Source organism: Gracilinanus agilis, chromosome 1 (genome assembly GCF_016433145.1).
Source record: "Gracilinanus agilis isolate LMUSP501 chromosome 1, AgileGrace, whole genome shotgun sequence".
Lineage (NCBI taxonomy): Eukaryota > Metazoa > Chordata > Mammalia > Didelphimorphia > Didelphidae > Gracilinanus > Gracilinanus agilis.
In genome coordinates, this window is record NC_058130.1 from 529,661,277 (window position 1) to 529,677,224 (window position 15,948).

The 15,948-nt window shown below is 35.3% G+C and overlaps 1 protein-coding gene across 1 annotated transcript in view; it reads left to right on the plus strand.

Annotated features, from left to right (window-relative positions):
- B4GALT6 (beta-1,4-galactosyltransferase 6) overlaps nucleotides 1–14,826 on the plus strand; it is an 89,402-nt gene extending 74,576 nt beyond the window's left edge. Inside the window, exons 7-9 of the mRNA XM_044666440.1 lie at nucleotides 5,755–5,877; nucleotides 12,891–12,992; nucleotides 14,411–14,826. Coding sequence (XP_044522375.1) covers nucleotides 5,755–5,877; nucleotides 12,891–12,992; nucleotides 14,411–14,558 — 373 coding nt within the window. The 3' untranslated portion in view covers nucleotides 14,559–14,826. The remainder of the gene's footprint in view (nucleotides 1–5,754; nucleotides 5,878–12,890; nucleotides 12,993–14,410) is intronic.
- The last annotated feature ends 1,122 nt before the right edge of the window (nucleotides 14,827–15,948 follow it).

A 15,948-nucleotide genomic window follows, 5' to 3' on the forward strand; every position in this document is an offset into this window, starting at 1 on the left:
ATATTGAAGGTGGTAGATTGAGGTGGTAGGATAAGTAAGGGAATGACTAAGTTTAGGGAATATAAACACGGAGGTATAAAGAGTTGTAAGGGTAGACAGCTACAGCCTGAGAGACACAGAGTGGGACACAGGTTTGAGACAAAGACACTGAAGGGAAACAAACTGAGCCCTCCAGGTAGGAAGGGCACTTCTACAGACAAAGGTTGGGGCCAGCCAAGAATGGCTTGAAACTGACTAGAGGGCTTCTAGTCAGTTTCTCAGGTTCACAAAGGAATAGCTCAGAGGAAGTATTAAGATTGCACTTCCTGAGGGCAGCTGGGTAGCTCAGTGGATTGAGAGCCAGGCCTAGAGACGGGAGGTCCTAGGTTCAAATCTAGCCTCAGACACTTCCCAGCTGTGTGACCCTGCACAAGTCACTTGACCCCCATTGCCCACCCTTACCACTCTTCCACCTAGGAGCCAATGCACAGAAGTTAAGGGTTAAAAAAAAAAAAAAGATTGCACTTCCTCCAAAATGGACACCTCCACTTCCCTTCATGACCCAAGAACAATGTTATTCCTTTCTCCCCTTCTCCCTCTCTCTTATCAATCAACTAATGAACTAGCCAAAGGTTTGATTACTCGACCAACTGGGTTTATTGATTTTTAAGGTTGATTGGAAGGGATGGAGGGGTAAAAGGTAACTCTAACAGCCGCCTAGGGAAAGCTTCAGGTGGGGGAGGGAGACAGGAATGTGAGACTGAGATAGGACCTGCCTAACTCACCCCCAAAGGGTTTTGTAGCCTATAGGGTTAGGAAAGTTGGATACAATGATTCAAGAGATAATTTGTAATTTGGGTAAGCCCTATTTGACTACAGGGAAACTATGTCTACCAAGTTTGAAAGCTAACCCCAGATCCACCCTGCTTTCAAAACTTTTCAAGAAATTTAGGAAGGGAAAATGATGTTTGGGAATAAGGGAGGTTAGGGAGATCCAAAGGAAATATTTAAGCTAACGAATTTTAAGAGAAAAGCTGCAGAATATAGGTCCGGTTTTCAGTCTAAAGAATAGAGCTCAGTTGACCCTTCTACTCTCATCGGGTCCCCAGGGTCAACTGACTAACCTCAGGATTCTAAACCCTTTTTCAACTGTCAGAAACTCTGCAGTAAGGCTTTACAGGGCTGATATGCATCCTATTTGCACTACATTAGAGAGAGGCAAATCAAAACAACTCTGAGATATCTCACATCTATCAAATTGGCTAAATTGATAAAAGGGCAAAATGACAAATTTTGGAGGGGATTTGGAAAAATTGGGAGACTAATACATTGTTGGTAGAACTGTGCACTGACTCAACCATTTTGGAGAACAATCTGGAATTATACTCAAAGAGTTATAATGTATATACCTTTTGATCCAGGAATATTGTTATTAGATTTATTTCCTAAGATGACCAAGGAAAAAGGAAGAGAAACTATATGCTCTAAAATATTGCTAGCAGTTCTTTTTTTTGTAGTGGCAAAGAACTGGAAACTGAAGGGATGTCCATCAATTGGGGAATGGCTGAACAAGTTGTGGTATATGGAATACTATTGAACCATAAGAAATGGCAAACAAGAGGATCACAAAAAACCTAGAAAGACATATAAAGTGAGGCAAAGTGAAGTGAGTAGAAGCAGGAGAACATTGCATATAATAACAGCAATAATATATGCTGATCAATTGTGAATGATTTAACTATTATAAACAAGGCAAGGATCTAGGATAACTCCAAGGGACTCATATAGGAAAAGGATATCTATAACCATAGAAGAAACAGAGGGAATCTTGAAATGCAGATTGAAACATACAGTTCTTTACTTTATTTCCTTCATGAATTTTTCTTTAATGTAAGCAACACATGTCTTATTTCCCAAAGACAGAAACAAAGATCTAATATTGATGATGAACAGGGAAATATGTGTTATATAATAGCCTACTTATAACCTTTATCATATAACCTGCCTCTTGGAGAAGGGTGAGGAGTGGGGAAAAAGGGTTGTGTGAAGAATGAGATACCATTTTTGGACATATCTAATGTGAGAATTTGTTTCTCTTGGATAAGCACATTTATTATAATTTATTATATATTTAAAACGAAAACAAATCTGACTAGTCACTGTAGAATTACTGCTTGAACAAGCCATGCTTTTAAACTTAATATACCATGCATGAATATTATATGCACAAAATAAACCATTCATTTCATGAAATGATTTCCATTTACTCCCTCTGTGAAGATGGTAGATGATTTTAAAAGGGAGTCAAATGCCTGGCCTGATAATGCAAATAACTCAGCCTTGTCACTCTAATTCCCAGACACTAACAAATAACTAGTAACCTGGAGCCCTTCACTGACTTATCTGGAAAAATAATAGAAGATGCAAAAAAAAAAAAAAAGAGAGAGAGAGAGATGAAGAGTAAGGCAAAAGACCGTTTAAGGGCATGGCAACAGGATATAGCAGATATAGTTTCTACCAGGAAGGGAAAATTTAGGAAAGTAAGGCCGGGAATTTCAAATTCACAAACATTTACTCTTTGTTCAGCATCTCCAAAAAAAAGCTAGAAGAAGCAGAAGGGAAAAACCTTCTATTAAAAAAATCATTAATTATTTTTTACATTATAGTTGCTTCTGGAAGTACTTTTAGTACTCTATTCTAGATTTAATCACTCCTGTAAGAAAAATCAATTAGGCAGAAAGACTAGCTATATTATCTAATGTATATGATATTAGCTTTTGACCTCTTTGCAGGAAGGAGAGAAATATGTTTCATTATTAATTCTCTTAGAATATTAAGGTTTTTTGGTCCCTCAGAATTCAACTTCCTTTTAGGGATCTTTTCATTGTGATATTATTATAATAATTGGTCTATTGCTATTTTGGTTTGAATATCTCACTTTTGGGTCATACAGATCTTCCTATGGTTATCTGACTTCTTTATATTCATTATTTCTTAATGCAAGATAATATCCCATTACATTTATAAAGGTTTGTTCAGCCATTCCTAAATTAATGGATAGCCACTTTGTTTCAACTTCCTTGCTACTATTAAGTGTGCTGCTATGAATATTAGATCTTTGTTTCTGTCTTTGATACCCCTGGGGTTATTATGTCTAAATGCTTACTGATTTGATAACAGAATAAAAGTACATGCTTATTAAAAAGAGTCAACAATTACACCCAACTGAAGAGTTAGGAAATAAGAATAGTTCAGTTTATGATTGGTCTCCATCAGTCAGAGCATTCTCCATCTTGTTGGCTATTCTTCATCATCTTATCTTTTTCCTGTGACCTAGGAAACAAATGGGTAAGCACAGGACTGAGTTTTGTTTTTGTTTTTTTTTTTGGTTGTTGTTGTTATAGCTTTTTTTTGTGGCTTTCTGCATATCATGGATTGATGTGATCAAAGGTGGTAAGGCTTTTCATCTATGGTTAGGCTAGTCTTCAAGAAAATATAGTCTTGCTGGTAGCCTAGTGTTTTTTCATCTTGATAAAACCAGTTCAAGTTTGTGCCCGTGTAGGCACAGCCTAGTAGAATGTAAGCTCCCTGCGGGCAGGGACCACTTTTTTTTGTCTTTGTGTTCCTAGTGTCTTGTACATCTGTTGTTAAAACAGTTTTGTCATTTGGTCATGTTTGACTCTAGTGATCCTGTGAACTTAGCCCATGGGGTTTTCTTGGCAAAGATACTGGAGTGGTTTGCCATTTCCTTCTCCAATGTGTCCCCATTTTACAAATAAGGAACTGAGGCAAATAGGGAGTAAAATGACCTGCCCAAAGTCACATAGTTAATGTGTGTGAGGCTGGATTTGAATTCAGATCTTCCTGGTTCCAGATCTGGTGCTTTAAACACTATACTGCCTATCTGCTTATACACAATAGACCTTTAATAGTTGTTTGTTGAATTGAAGAATCCTTTTGTGCCACAATGAGGAATCAGAGAAAAACTTTCCAAGAGGCTGTAAAGGGGACTAAAAAATTTCCAATATTATATATATATTGCCATTGTTTTCTAAGTTCCTCTTTCAGAATAAATAAGAAATAATGGACTCAAATTTGTGTAGAGACATAATGGCATAATGGGAAAAGAGCTAAAACTGGATTCAGGAAGACCTATGTTTGAATCCTATTTCAGACCCTTAGTAGAGTGTTGGCAGGTAGCAAGCACTTAATAAATTTTTATTGATTAATTGATTAGTATTTGGGAGAGAGCCACTTAGCCTTTCTAACTTTGAGTTTCTTCGTCTGTTAAATGGGTACATTACACTTGGCTGTGAGAATCAAATAAGATATTGTATATAAAAAATTATATATTAGCTCTTATTTTTTTTTAAACTCTTACATTTTGTCTTAGAATCAATTGATTCTAAGGCAGATGAGAAGTAAGGGCTAAACATTGGGGGTTAATTGACTTGCCCAGGGTCACACAGTTAGGGAGTGTCTGAGGGAAGATTTGATCCCTGGACTTCACTTCTCCAAGCCTGACTCTATCCACTGGGCCAATTAACTGCCCCTTTATGTGAACTCTTAATGTTATTATTCGGGAGGAAAAATTCCTCCATCTTCTTCTTGCTTATATCCAATGACTTCAACATTTTTGGAAGTTTTCTCTAAGCCATGCTGTATTTCAGAGCCCCTGCCTCAAAATGTCTTTGACCATTCTTCTGTGTGGTTGGAATAGTTCCCACATTAGCAACAGTAAAATATTTGATTTATGACCTATTTTGAAGAGTATTATAGAAATAAGCAGCTGGACCAAATAAATTTATTTATCCATCTTAATTTTGATTTTCCCCAAACTAGCTTATTTTAAATTAAATAATGTTTCTGCGTTTTATCAATGTAATTAACTAACTAATAAGCAGACATTTGTTAAACACGTACTGTGTGCCAGGTAGTGTGCCTTGAGGTGAGGTTAGAAAGACAAAAACAAAGCAATTCTTGTTCTCTGGAAGTACACCTTTTAATGGAACTCTGCTGTAATAAGTGCATAGCAACTTAGACATAATTGTTGATAGGCTTGGTAAGAGTTTAATTTTAGCACAAAAAAAATCAAGCAGGATACTTTGAACACTATTAGTATTTAGTTCTGGGAAAACAACTATCATAATTACTTTTTACAGTCTTTGTGACTAACAGTACATTTGAAGGGCATTTTCCCTGTTCACTGTAGTATAAAAACGTTCTATTTATTGACAATTTTTAGTTATATTTTTGTTGTTGTTGCTTATTTAATCATTTAGTCTCATCTGTCTCTTTGTGACCCATTTTGGGTTTTCTTGGCAAAGATTCTGGAATGGTTTGCCATTTCCTTCTCCAGCTTATTTTACAGCTGAGACCAACAGGTTTAAGTGATTTGCTCAGTCACACAGCTAGTAAGTGTCTCAGGTCAGATTTGAACTCAGGAGGTTGAGTAATTCTGACTTTAAGCCCAACACTATCCACTGTACCACCTAGCTGACCCAATTAAAAGTTTTTTATGTTTTTAATAATGCACACTTTTGTCTGTTAGAATAAGAAGCTCTTATGGGCATTTTTACAACTCTTTTATGACAGAATCAATATTTTTTTCATGAAGGTTAATATTGTCAAAGTGGATTTTCTTCATGAAAATAAGATTACTGCCCCCCACCCCACCCATTATACACATTTATAAACTTAAAGTTCTGACTTGTACATAAAACTGCTGGGTAAATTTTATTGCTTAGAATAAATTTTACCTCCTTTCTTTTTCAGTCTTCCATATAATGAGTTTTTTGGTGGTGTGAGTGGACTGACAGTGGATCAGTTTAAAAAAATCAATGGATTTCCTAATGCCTTCTGGGGATGGGGAGGAGAAGATGATGATCTCTGGAATAGGTATGTTGCTTGACTGTAGTTCTTCATTTCATGTAAGGGATCAAATCTGTTTTTGCTAAAAAACTAATGGGGAAATGAAAGGAAAAGGATTGACTACCTAAGTAATTCTTATAGCCATATCTTTCTTAATGAAATAGAAATGGTTCAATAAAGTTTTCTAGAAAGGGAATTTTAGGTTAAATAAACTGTTTTATAAAGTTGAATTGCCATTCTTTGAAAGATATTGGCCCTCCTAGATACAACAAATTACCATCTTTAAAAAGCTAGTAGGATTATAGATAGAACTGGAAAGGACTCCAAAAGTGAAAATTTGTCTAACCTTCTTATTTTATAAAAGAAAAAACTAAGGCCAGAGTCAAAGTGAGCAGAGCTTGGAGTCTCAAAACTATATTTAAAGTTGTCAGGAAGGAGGGATAAACAAAACAAGAAATAATAATCAGTATTACTAATAATACTATGTTATATTCAAAATCCATCAGCAAATAGAATTTTTTAGAAACTGGCATTATGATTGTCTGCTTCATCCTACCCAGTATATCACTTCCACCTTAGAAGGATCAGTCCCCAAAGTTTTAGTATCTTGGATAAATTTTCATCAACTTTAATCCACTTTAACATGTACATTTATTTGAAGGTAATCATTTTCTTAACTCTTTTCTGTGATTGAGGAAGGGGAAAGGATAGAGAGACAATGAGAGATGGAATGACTTTTTCCAGCCTTTACCATTTACCAGCCTTTCTTTTTAGAAATCTCTAAGTAGCTCATGTATAGTTCCTGTAAAAATTAAAAATAAATGCTGGAAAGCAATTATTTGAACCATACTAACATTTACTCTTAAAGGTTGTAAATTACAGAATGTCATGGTCTAGGCGTATCCCCTATCTGGCCAACAGTCCCAGAACACATTTGTCAACTGTTATATACAGAGTTAGATTTCACAGACTCCTCTCTTAAAGGGAGAATGGTTTTCTGAATATATCTTCTCAGAAAGGGTGACCAGAGAAGAAGATATTTTTTAAAGAAAGTATATTCTGTAAAATAATGATTTATTCCATGTAGAGTAAAACCAAGGCCACTTTCGTAGTTTCAAAGCTGAAATGTCATAATGTCTGGACACATTACAGGATGCTATATGCATGCACACAAGTCCCCTTGGCAAAGCTATCTTGCCAAGATATTTCAGAGGATTTTATTCACAGACTCATACACAATCATTCAATCAATTAATAATTGGAATTATTCCTTATAACTTATCAGTAAAATACTGATTAGTAGAAATATACAGTTATTCAGATGCATAACAAAGTGAATATAAATCAAAGTTGCTTAATTAGATTATCTTTTGCATTCTTTATGCATTTTCAGATAGAACAAGATAGTAACCCATAAATCTAAGGACTGAAATATTTAACCATTATTTTATAATCAAGATTTACCTTAATGTCCTTTGGGATGTGTAACTAACTTTCCACTAGCTAATGTTTTCATTTGCAAATTAGTAGATTGTGCCTTTGTTGAGTTCTTTTTTAAAAAAAACTGATGGTTTTGTTCACGAAAGAAAGTCTATATTTGTTGCTTTCACTGACCTACACAATCACTTCTCAATAACTTTCCATGGACAGAAATGACTCTCCAAAGTTCCAAAGGACATCTTTATCAAATATCGTGTTCCTTCTTTCATTGTCCTTGAATATTCCAAATCAATTGACATCATTGACCTCCCTATCCTAATGAAAATCAATCAATAAACATTTAAGTATCTGTTATGTACCAGAGACTGTACTAAATTCAATACACAAAGAGGCAAAAGACAGTCTAATGGGAGAGATGACATACAAACAAATATATACAAAGCAAGCTAAATACAAGCTAAATAGGAAATAATTAGTAGAGGTAAGACCCAAAGTTAAGATGCAATGTCAAAGACTGCAGAGAAGTCAGGGAGAATGAGAATTGAGAAAAGGCCATTGGATTTAATGACAAAGAGATCATTAGTAATTTTGTAGTGAACAATTTCAGTGCAATGATAAGGTCAGCAGCTGAATTGAGGTTAAGAAGAGAATGGGTGGAAAGAGGAGAAAACTTTTATAGATGACCTTTATAGTTACAAAGGGCAGAAGAGATATGACAATAGTTAGTAGGGGTGAAAGGATCAAATCAAGGTGTTCGTTTTTTTTTTCAGAATGGGGGCAGTAAGGAACAAATATGTAGGCAGTAGGAAATGAACCCAGTAGAGGGAGAGATTGAAAATAAGTAAGAAAATGGGCAAGATGGAGGGGTGGTAATCTTTTGGAGATGTGATGGAATGTGATGGAGATGTGATGGAATGAGATTGCTTAAAACAGAGAGTTAGCTTTGTTAAGGAGTGAGGCCACTTCCTCATGTGAAACAGGAGTAAAGGAGTAACAGAAAGTATCTGAGTGATAGAAAAGAAAGAAGAGGCGAGAATGAAAACCCTAATGTATCCTAATGAAGAGCATCATCTGCTTTGGCTTCTGTGACTCTACAATATCATGGTTCTACTTCTATGACCAGTCTGTCCTTTTCTTTCATTTGCATATTCTTCTTTCTTCAGAATTCTAAATATGGCATTCTTTATGTCCTTGGCTCTCTTTTAATTAATATCTTGACTAAAGTAACCACTTTTTCCCAAACCTATTTCTCTCTAGCCCCACATCTCCAAACCTACATTTCTACTTGTTAGATTTTTTTCCACCAGGACATCCTGCTAACACTTTCAACTTAACATATCCCTAGCTAAATTCATTGTCTTCCCCTTCTTTTCCTAATTTCTCTGTTTTTGTTGCTGGTAGCCCCATCCTCTCAGCCATCCACAGTTAGATCCTTATAAGTCATCTCATCACTCTGAGTCATTCTTTCCTCTGGCTCACCTTGACACATTCAGTCAGTTGTCTAGTGCCAGTTCCATTGTTTCCCATTGTTTGTTAAACTTTTTTTCTATTCCCCATCACCCCATTCCAGTTCTTATTACCTCTTGCCTTGACCTTTGTAATAACCTCATAACAATTTTTCTTGCTTTCCTGCCTATAAAGGTGACCTGCGGCCATAGTCAAGATGCAGAGATTTTTATTCTTAGAATAAACAGGAACCTAGATAAATAAATGGATCAAAACATTTGAACCCTTCCCCTAAAATAGTAAACATATTAAAGATTAAAGGAGAGAACAGAATTCATTTTTCCATCCTAACTCAATCAATTGAAGAAAGAGACCTGATAATGAGTAGTCCTTTACCAGACCTAAGAAAGGATATCTATCCATCCAGTGTCAGTTATTAACCATGATTAGTTGGTCAGTTAAGATATACCTAACCTCCATCTGCCCCAACCATAGCCAAATATTTTAAGGAAGAAAATTATACTGTCCACATAGCTTTTGCTTTTCAGACCCAGTGTATAGGATCTATAAGCCCCCTTCATTCCTTTGAGTCTTTTACCACAACCTCAGGTTTCCTTTATTGTAGTCAGTTAATAGCTGAGTCTTATAATAAATCTTTACAAGTTTGTCTCTTTAGTAATTGTCTTCTATGTCAACCCAGTAGGACCATAAAAGGAAACCTTGTATGTTGGTACCAGCAAGTGTCAAGAGCAGTGGGAAATTTGTCAGACCTCCCTCCCTTCATCATTTCCCTTCCTTACCTCTAATGTGTATAGAAATCAAGCCAGAGGTTCAGCAAAAGTCAACTTTTCCTAGGTATTTGGCTTGTTCAGATTTCTGGGCCAAGGACATCCTACCTAGACCCTCTGAATACCTTCTGAGCTAATCTCTCAACATTATCTCCTAGAAGGTATCCTTATTCTTATAGGTTCTCGTAAACTTTGTGGGGTTCCTAAAGCCCACGATTACTTGACCTTTTTTCTGTGATCTGAATGAATGAAGGAAAAAAAGCACTTATTAAAAAGTTATTGTATCAAGTACTTTGCTAAGTGCAGAGAATACAAATGTAAAAGTAAAACTAGTCTTGCCTTCAAAAGGTATAACTTCTTTCTTAAAATTTCATTTTATTATTCAGTTTACAAGTAGTTATTGTGTCTCCCTCCAACATTCCCCCACTTCCATTTAGAAGAAAAAAAAAGAAAAACAAAACCATTATAACAATTAAACACAGTGAAGCAAAACATACCCCCTTAATTTTTCATCCCACCATGAATATGTTTCACTTTTTTATCTTAACCCCATCACTTCTCTTTCAGGATGTGAGTAGAATAGTTTATCATCAGTCCACTGGAACCAATATTGATCATTGCATTGATCAATATTTTTATATCTTTCAAAGTTTTTTGTTTTGTTATTGCATACCTTTTTCTATTAGTTCTGTTCACTTAACTCTGCATCAGTTCATATAAATCATCCTAGGTTTCCATTGGAACCTTTTGACAATTCTTATGCCACAGTAGCTTTCCATTGCATTCATATGTCATAATTTGTTTTGCCCTTCCCAAATGATGATGACCTCCTTAGTTTCCAGTTCTTTACTACTGTAAAAAGAGTTGCTCTAAATATTTTAGGAGCAAAAAAAAATAGTGGAGAAAACACATAGAAAAAGGTGGCCATAGAGGGATATTTTAGTTTGGAAAGTTATGGGGATAGTAACGGTAGCCACAAAGGGATTGGTTGACAAATCCTTTCTAGGACTAAAAACAGGGATGATTTAATTTTGTATACAAAAATGAAAACATAGATAGAAAGCCAGGCCTGGAGATGAGAGGTCCTGGGTTCAAATACGGCCTCAAACACTTCCTAGCTGTGTGACCCTGGGAAAGCTACTTAACCGTTATTGCCTAGCCCTTACTGCTCTTCTGCCTTGGAACTAATACATAGTAAGGTTTTTTTTTTTAAATGAAAAGGAGAAGATAATGTAAAATGAGCAAAGAGAAGGCAGGGAATTAATATAAAGCACTGCTGGAGCTAAGTCTGGATGTAGTATATAAATGAGGCACTTACCACCAGGATAGTGGGGTCTTAGAAGAGGCATTCTGGGGATGAAAAATCTCTAGGACTTAGTTTCAGGTCTTGGCATGATAGCTGGTAATTAGTCTATGTGGGTAGTAATAAGAATACAGAAAAGGAAACAGATTCATGAGACATTTGGAGGGCAAATCAACAAAACCATGTAACTTATTGGATAGAAGACACAAAGGAGAAGGAAGAGACAAAGAACTTCAAGGTTTCAAATGTGGAAGACTGGAAAACTACTTGTGACACTGACAAAAATAATGAAGGTAGAAAGAGAATGAACTTGGGTTATGAGCATTTTGCTATTGATATGCTGAAGAGACCTCCAGTGGAGCTGGCTTATAGACTATATATAGAGCTTTTTGAGGGAGTTCAGAGTTATAAATCTGAGAATCTATATAGTAGAGATAGATGAAGCTTTTGGAGAGAATGAGATTGTCAAGGAAAAGAGTATATATAGAGAAGGGCACAGAGAGAACAATCATAGTAGAGCATCTACTATAAATTGTCAAGAAGATGACAAATACAGAGGAATGGTTGGATAGTCAGGAGGAGAAGCAGGAGAATATCACACCTGAAGCCAAAGGAGGAGAAAGTATCCTAAGTGAGGAGGTCATCAGTTATGCTATATATTACTGAAGGTGATGAGTCAAAAAACCCATCAGAGCTGGATCAACTTTCAGAGAGCAGTTTCACTAGAATGGTAGGAAGGAAGCCAAAGCAGAGTTTGTGCTGGTGGCGGGGGTGACGAAGGTATTGGGAGCAGATAAATTTGTTTTCAAGAAATATGGATTGGTGGGTATCTGAGGTAGAAGGATTATGGATATTAGGGAAAACTGGGCATATTTGTAAGACATTTGAAGGAAAGATTGAAGATGGATGAAAGAGATGCTATGATTTCTGGTTCTAAGTTCTGGAGGTGGCTAAAGAAGTTGGCATCAAGTCTTACAGCTTTAGTAAGAAGTAAAAATTGTTCCTCTTCCTCTTCTGAACAGTTCTCCAATTCTAGTTTGTATTGTAATAATTTCTTATGTTACATCTTGTGTCATATACTGGCTACATGAACTTGACAGAATGTGAGCCCTAAATATTGAAAATTCAAGGATTATTCTTCTTCAAGGTAGTCCTGTGACTGACTACAAATTTCTGGAAGTCTCATTGTGAAAGGCAGTAAGATATAGTCATGGATAAAAAGTTGGTTTTAAAGACAAGAAGCCCATGCTTCAAGCCCTAACTGAGACACATACTGACAATGAGATCCTGGGCAAGTTAACCTTTTATAATGCCCTAGTTAATTCTCTAACCCTATTTATTGCAGGAAAGTGCCAGTCTGCATTGGTGGATAAGATTTCCCTACCCAGGAGTTCTCTGTGTCAATGAAATCATAGGTTTAGTCTCTATTCTAGATTCTGTAAAGGGAATTTCTGTTAAGCAGGAATTCCTGTTATCATTCTTTAGGTTGCAGAAAGACATCTTCATCTTCTTTTCTCTTCTAGACATAGCATGCAGAAAGCTCAGAACAGATGCAAAAATAAGCCAGACTACACCATTGTTAAAATGAAGCATTTTGTTCATAACATTGCCAATGTTATGATAAAAATCTTTATTGAATTGAATGGAATTGACTGTATAACTTTTGTCTCTTAATGTCTGTTGAACAGACCTCTTTAGTATTTCTGAATTCATTCTATAAGTGGCTATTGTTTATATATGTTTTGCCATGAACACCCTAGCCTTGATATTACTATTCCAGGTATATCTTGATTCTCAAGAATGTGTGAATTCCTTTTGGATGGCATATTCAATTGGATTCCCAATTCTTATTCCATAGTTGCCTTTCTCTTTCTATGCCCTGTGCCTTTAAAAAAAAAAAGGAGGTGGGACATAGTACTGTGGCAGTCTAGTATAACTCACAGGATTATAAACAGATTCCTCAGAATTGCTTTGCATATTTAAATAGAAGACATAGTTCAGATTTTCATGTGTAAAATTTGCCTTCCTTATATTTTCCTCTCTTCACATATATTGAACCTTAGAGTTCATTATGCTGGATATAATGTAACAAGACCTGAGGGAGACTTAGGAAAATACAAGTCTATTCCTCATCATCATCGAGGGGAAGTCCAGTTTTTAGGACGGTAAGTTCACATCTAGAAATCTCAATATGAAAATTTCACATATAGATGGTCATAACTCTATATGAAGCATTTTTACAAAGATATTTTATTTTTAACAATTTATGTAAACAAATTTCAACATAAGTTTTCTAAAGTTATATGATCCAAATTATCTCCCTCCTTCCCTTCCCTTCCTGCTCCTGGAGTTGGCAAGCAATTTGATCTGGGTTTTACATGAATTATCATGCAAAACATAGTTCCATATTGTTCATTTTTGTAAGAGAACAATTGTATAACACCAAACCCCAAATAAATTTAAGTGAAAAATCACATGCTTTGATCTGTATTCCGACTCCAATAGTTCTTTCTCTGGAGATGAATAGCATTCTTTGTCATAAGTTATATGAAGCATTTTAAAAGAATTATTGCTATGTTGATGAAATCCTCTAAAAATTTTTGCTTATATATTTCAAAATTACAATTCTTTACAAAAGGAAAAATAATGACTCCTCTTCCCCATAATAAAGACCATATGGCATTAAAGGACTTGATTTATTTGTAGTAAAAATGACTGTTTCTTGACATATCTCCAAAAAATATATATAATACTTTGTCAGTTTCCGGTTTTCTTTCTAAAGTTTGTTTTATTTGTTTTCTTTCTAAACTTGATCTTGCATCCTGAATTCTCAAGAATATGTGAAGTAAACTATGCACAATTCAGTTAAACAGATTATAAATGAAGATCAGAGAAAGCCTCCAATTTCTATTCCTTTTTTTAGGTCTATGTGACAATTGGCAGAGTATGTTAATAAAAAGGCAATTTGGCATTAAATGTTCAGGAACATATGAATCTCATTCAAAGATAAAGCTGTAAACAAAAAACTTACTCTTTCTTTATAGGTTCTGTGTGAATCTCATATAAATTAATGGCATCAGTAAGAATGGCCGTCATTTAAATACCAAGGATTGTCATGTTGCAAAAAAGGCTACTTTTTTTGTTGTCTTTATTTTTTTTTAACTTTTGAAAATGTAGGATGTGGGGGTAGTGAGGCGGCTCAGTGGATTGAGAGCCAGGCCTGGAGATAGGAGGTCCTAGGTTCAAATGGGGCCTCAGACATTTCCTAGCTGTGTGACCCTGGGCAAGTCACTTAATCCCCATTGCTTAGCCCTTACCACTCTTCTGCCTTGGAATCAATACTCAGTATTGATTATAAGACGGAAGGTCAGGGCTTAAAAAAAAAGAGAAAAGAAGGGGGGAAATGCAGGATGCTAGTAGTTATTTGGGCTTAGAATAAGTATTTATGAATTTTTTAATTTTAAGATTTTTTTGCATATCTAAGACATTTCATCTATTCAATGTAAAATGGATCCAAAGATATTTTTCTTTGTATTTCTTGCTAAACATTTCACCATATTTTCTGTCCTTTCTCATCCTGCAGATACAAGTTGCTACGGTATTCAAGAGAGCGTCAGTACGTTGATGGATTGAATAATTTAATATATACTCCCAAAATACTGATCAGTAGGTTGTATAAAAACATCACTGTAAACCTCACTCCAGAGTTAGCTCCTGTTCAGGACTATTGAAAGAAATGGATATGATTGCAAGACCAACTGGACTAGAAGCTTGGGGTGGACTGGTGGGAAATATTGATAGGAGCTTTATGGCTATTGAGAGATGTGTGAAAAGAAGTCAAGTGAATAGGTGCATGACGTGCACTGTACGCTGAAAAGAAGAAATGCCAGCAGCCAATACTCAGTGTTTACAGCATGGAATTATTAATGGTCAAGCCTTCTTTCTCTGTATTCTCTCTGTTAAGATACCACTTGGCTATTTATACATGGATAGCACTGCAAAAACCAGATACCATTGCTTAGGAGTGAGGGAGCTCTCTTCTATCAGAAAAAAGCTTTTTTTTTTTAAATACTAAAAGCTATGATTTTAATTTAAGTGAATGCTTTATTTCCTTTTAAAAATGTTTTGTATATATATGTGATGTAAATTTATGTGGTCAAATAGCTTTTAAATCTAATAATGTGTTGAAATTCTGCATGCTCTTATTTGTTTTTTGCAGGAATTTAAAAAAATTTGCATGGAAGAACTAATGTAAATTTGTTACCAAATAGAGGTTAACTCTTGTGTGAAATGAAGGAACTGTCAATAACCGATGACCAGCTAGGATAGTCAACTGTTATACTAGTTTTGAGCTTTAGGCCTCCAGCCTTTTTTTATTGGGCAAATTCATAGTGTTCGTCAGATGTTAATGGCAAAGAAGAAAGAAATTAAATAGTTCTCTTCCTGCTAGATTTATGTAATTTCCTTGCTCACTTCCTCAACTAGTTTTGCTGAATCATATTGTTTATGCATATTGCATGTGTAATACAAAGAAATCTTAAAAGTTCATATATATCATTATATAAAGGACCTCTTATTTTAAGCTGTCTTCACATGTGCCACTAGTGTTAGTGTCAGGGATTCTGTGCCTAAAACAATGTTCTCAAATTCCTGGTGTTTGTATACTGTAGTATTTTTTTCCTTATTACTAGTGAACAATACTTTTATTCTTCTCAAATCAAAAGAGCCAAAAAGTCTTCATTTCAAAAAGAAACCACCATATACTATAGTTTTGTTGTTGTTGATGTCACTGTTGTTGCTGTTTCTAAAGAATGAATTATGGAAAACCCTGCAGTGCTTGTGTTATGCTAATGAGTTTGAGGGTTTCAATAAAGAATTTAACTTTCTATTTTGTGGAGATAAATATTAGAAGGAATGATCATATTTTTAAAGTTTGATTCAGTCTACATTTTTTATATTCAGAAAGATAAAGATGGAAGGGACCTAAGAAATCATTTATTCCAGTTTCCCCTTCTCACAGATGATGATGTTGACGTGGAAATGAATTGACTTGCCCAAGATCATAATATTGCAAGGGGCAGAATCAAGATCAGAAATTAGGTCTCCTGATTGTTGGTCCAG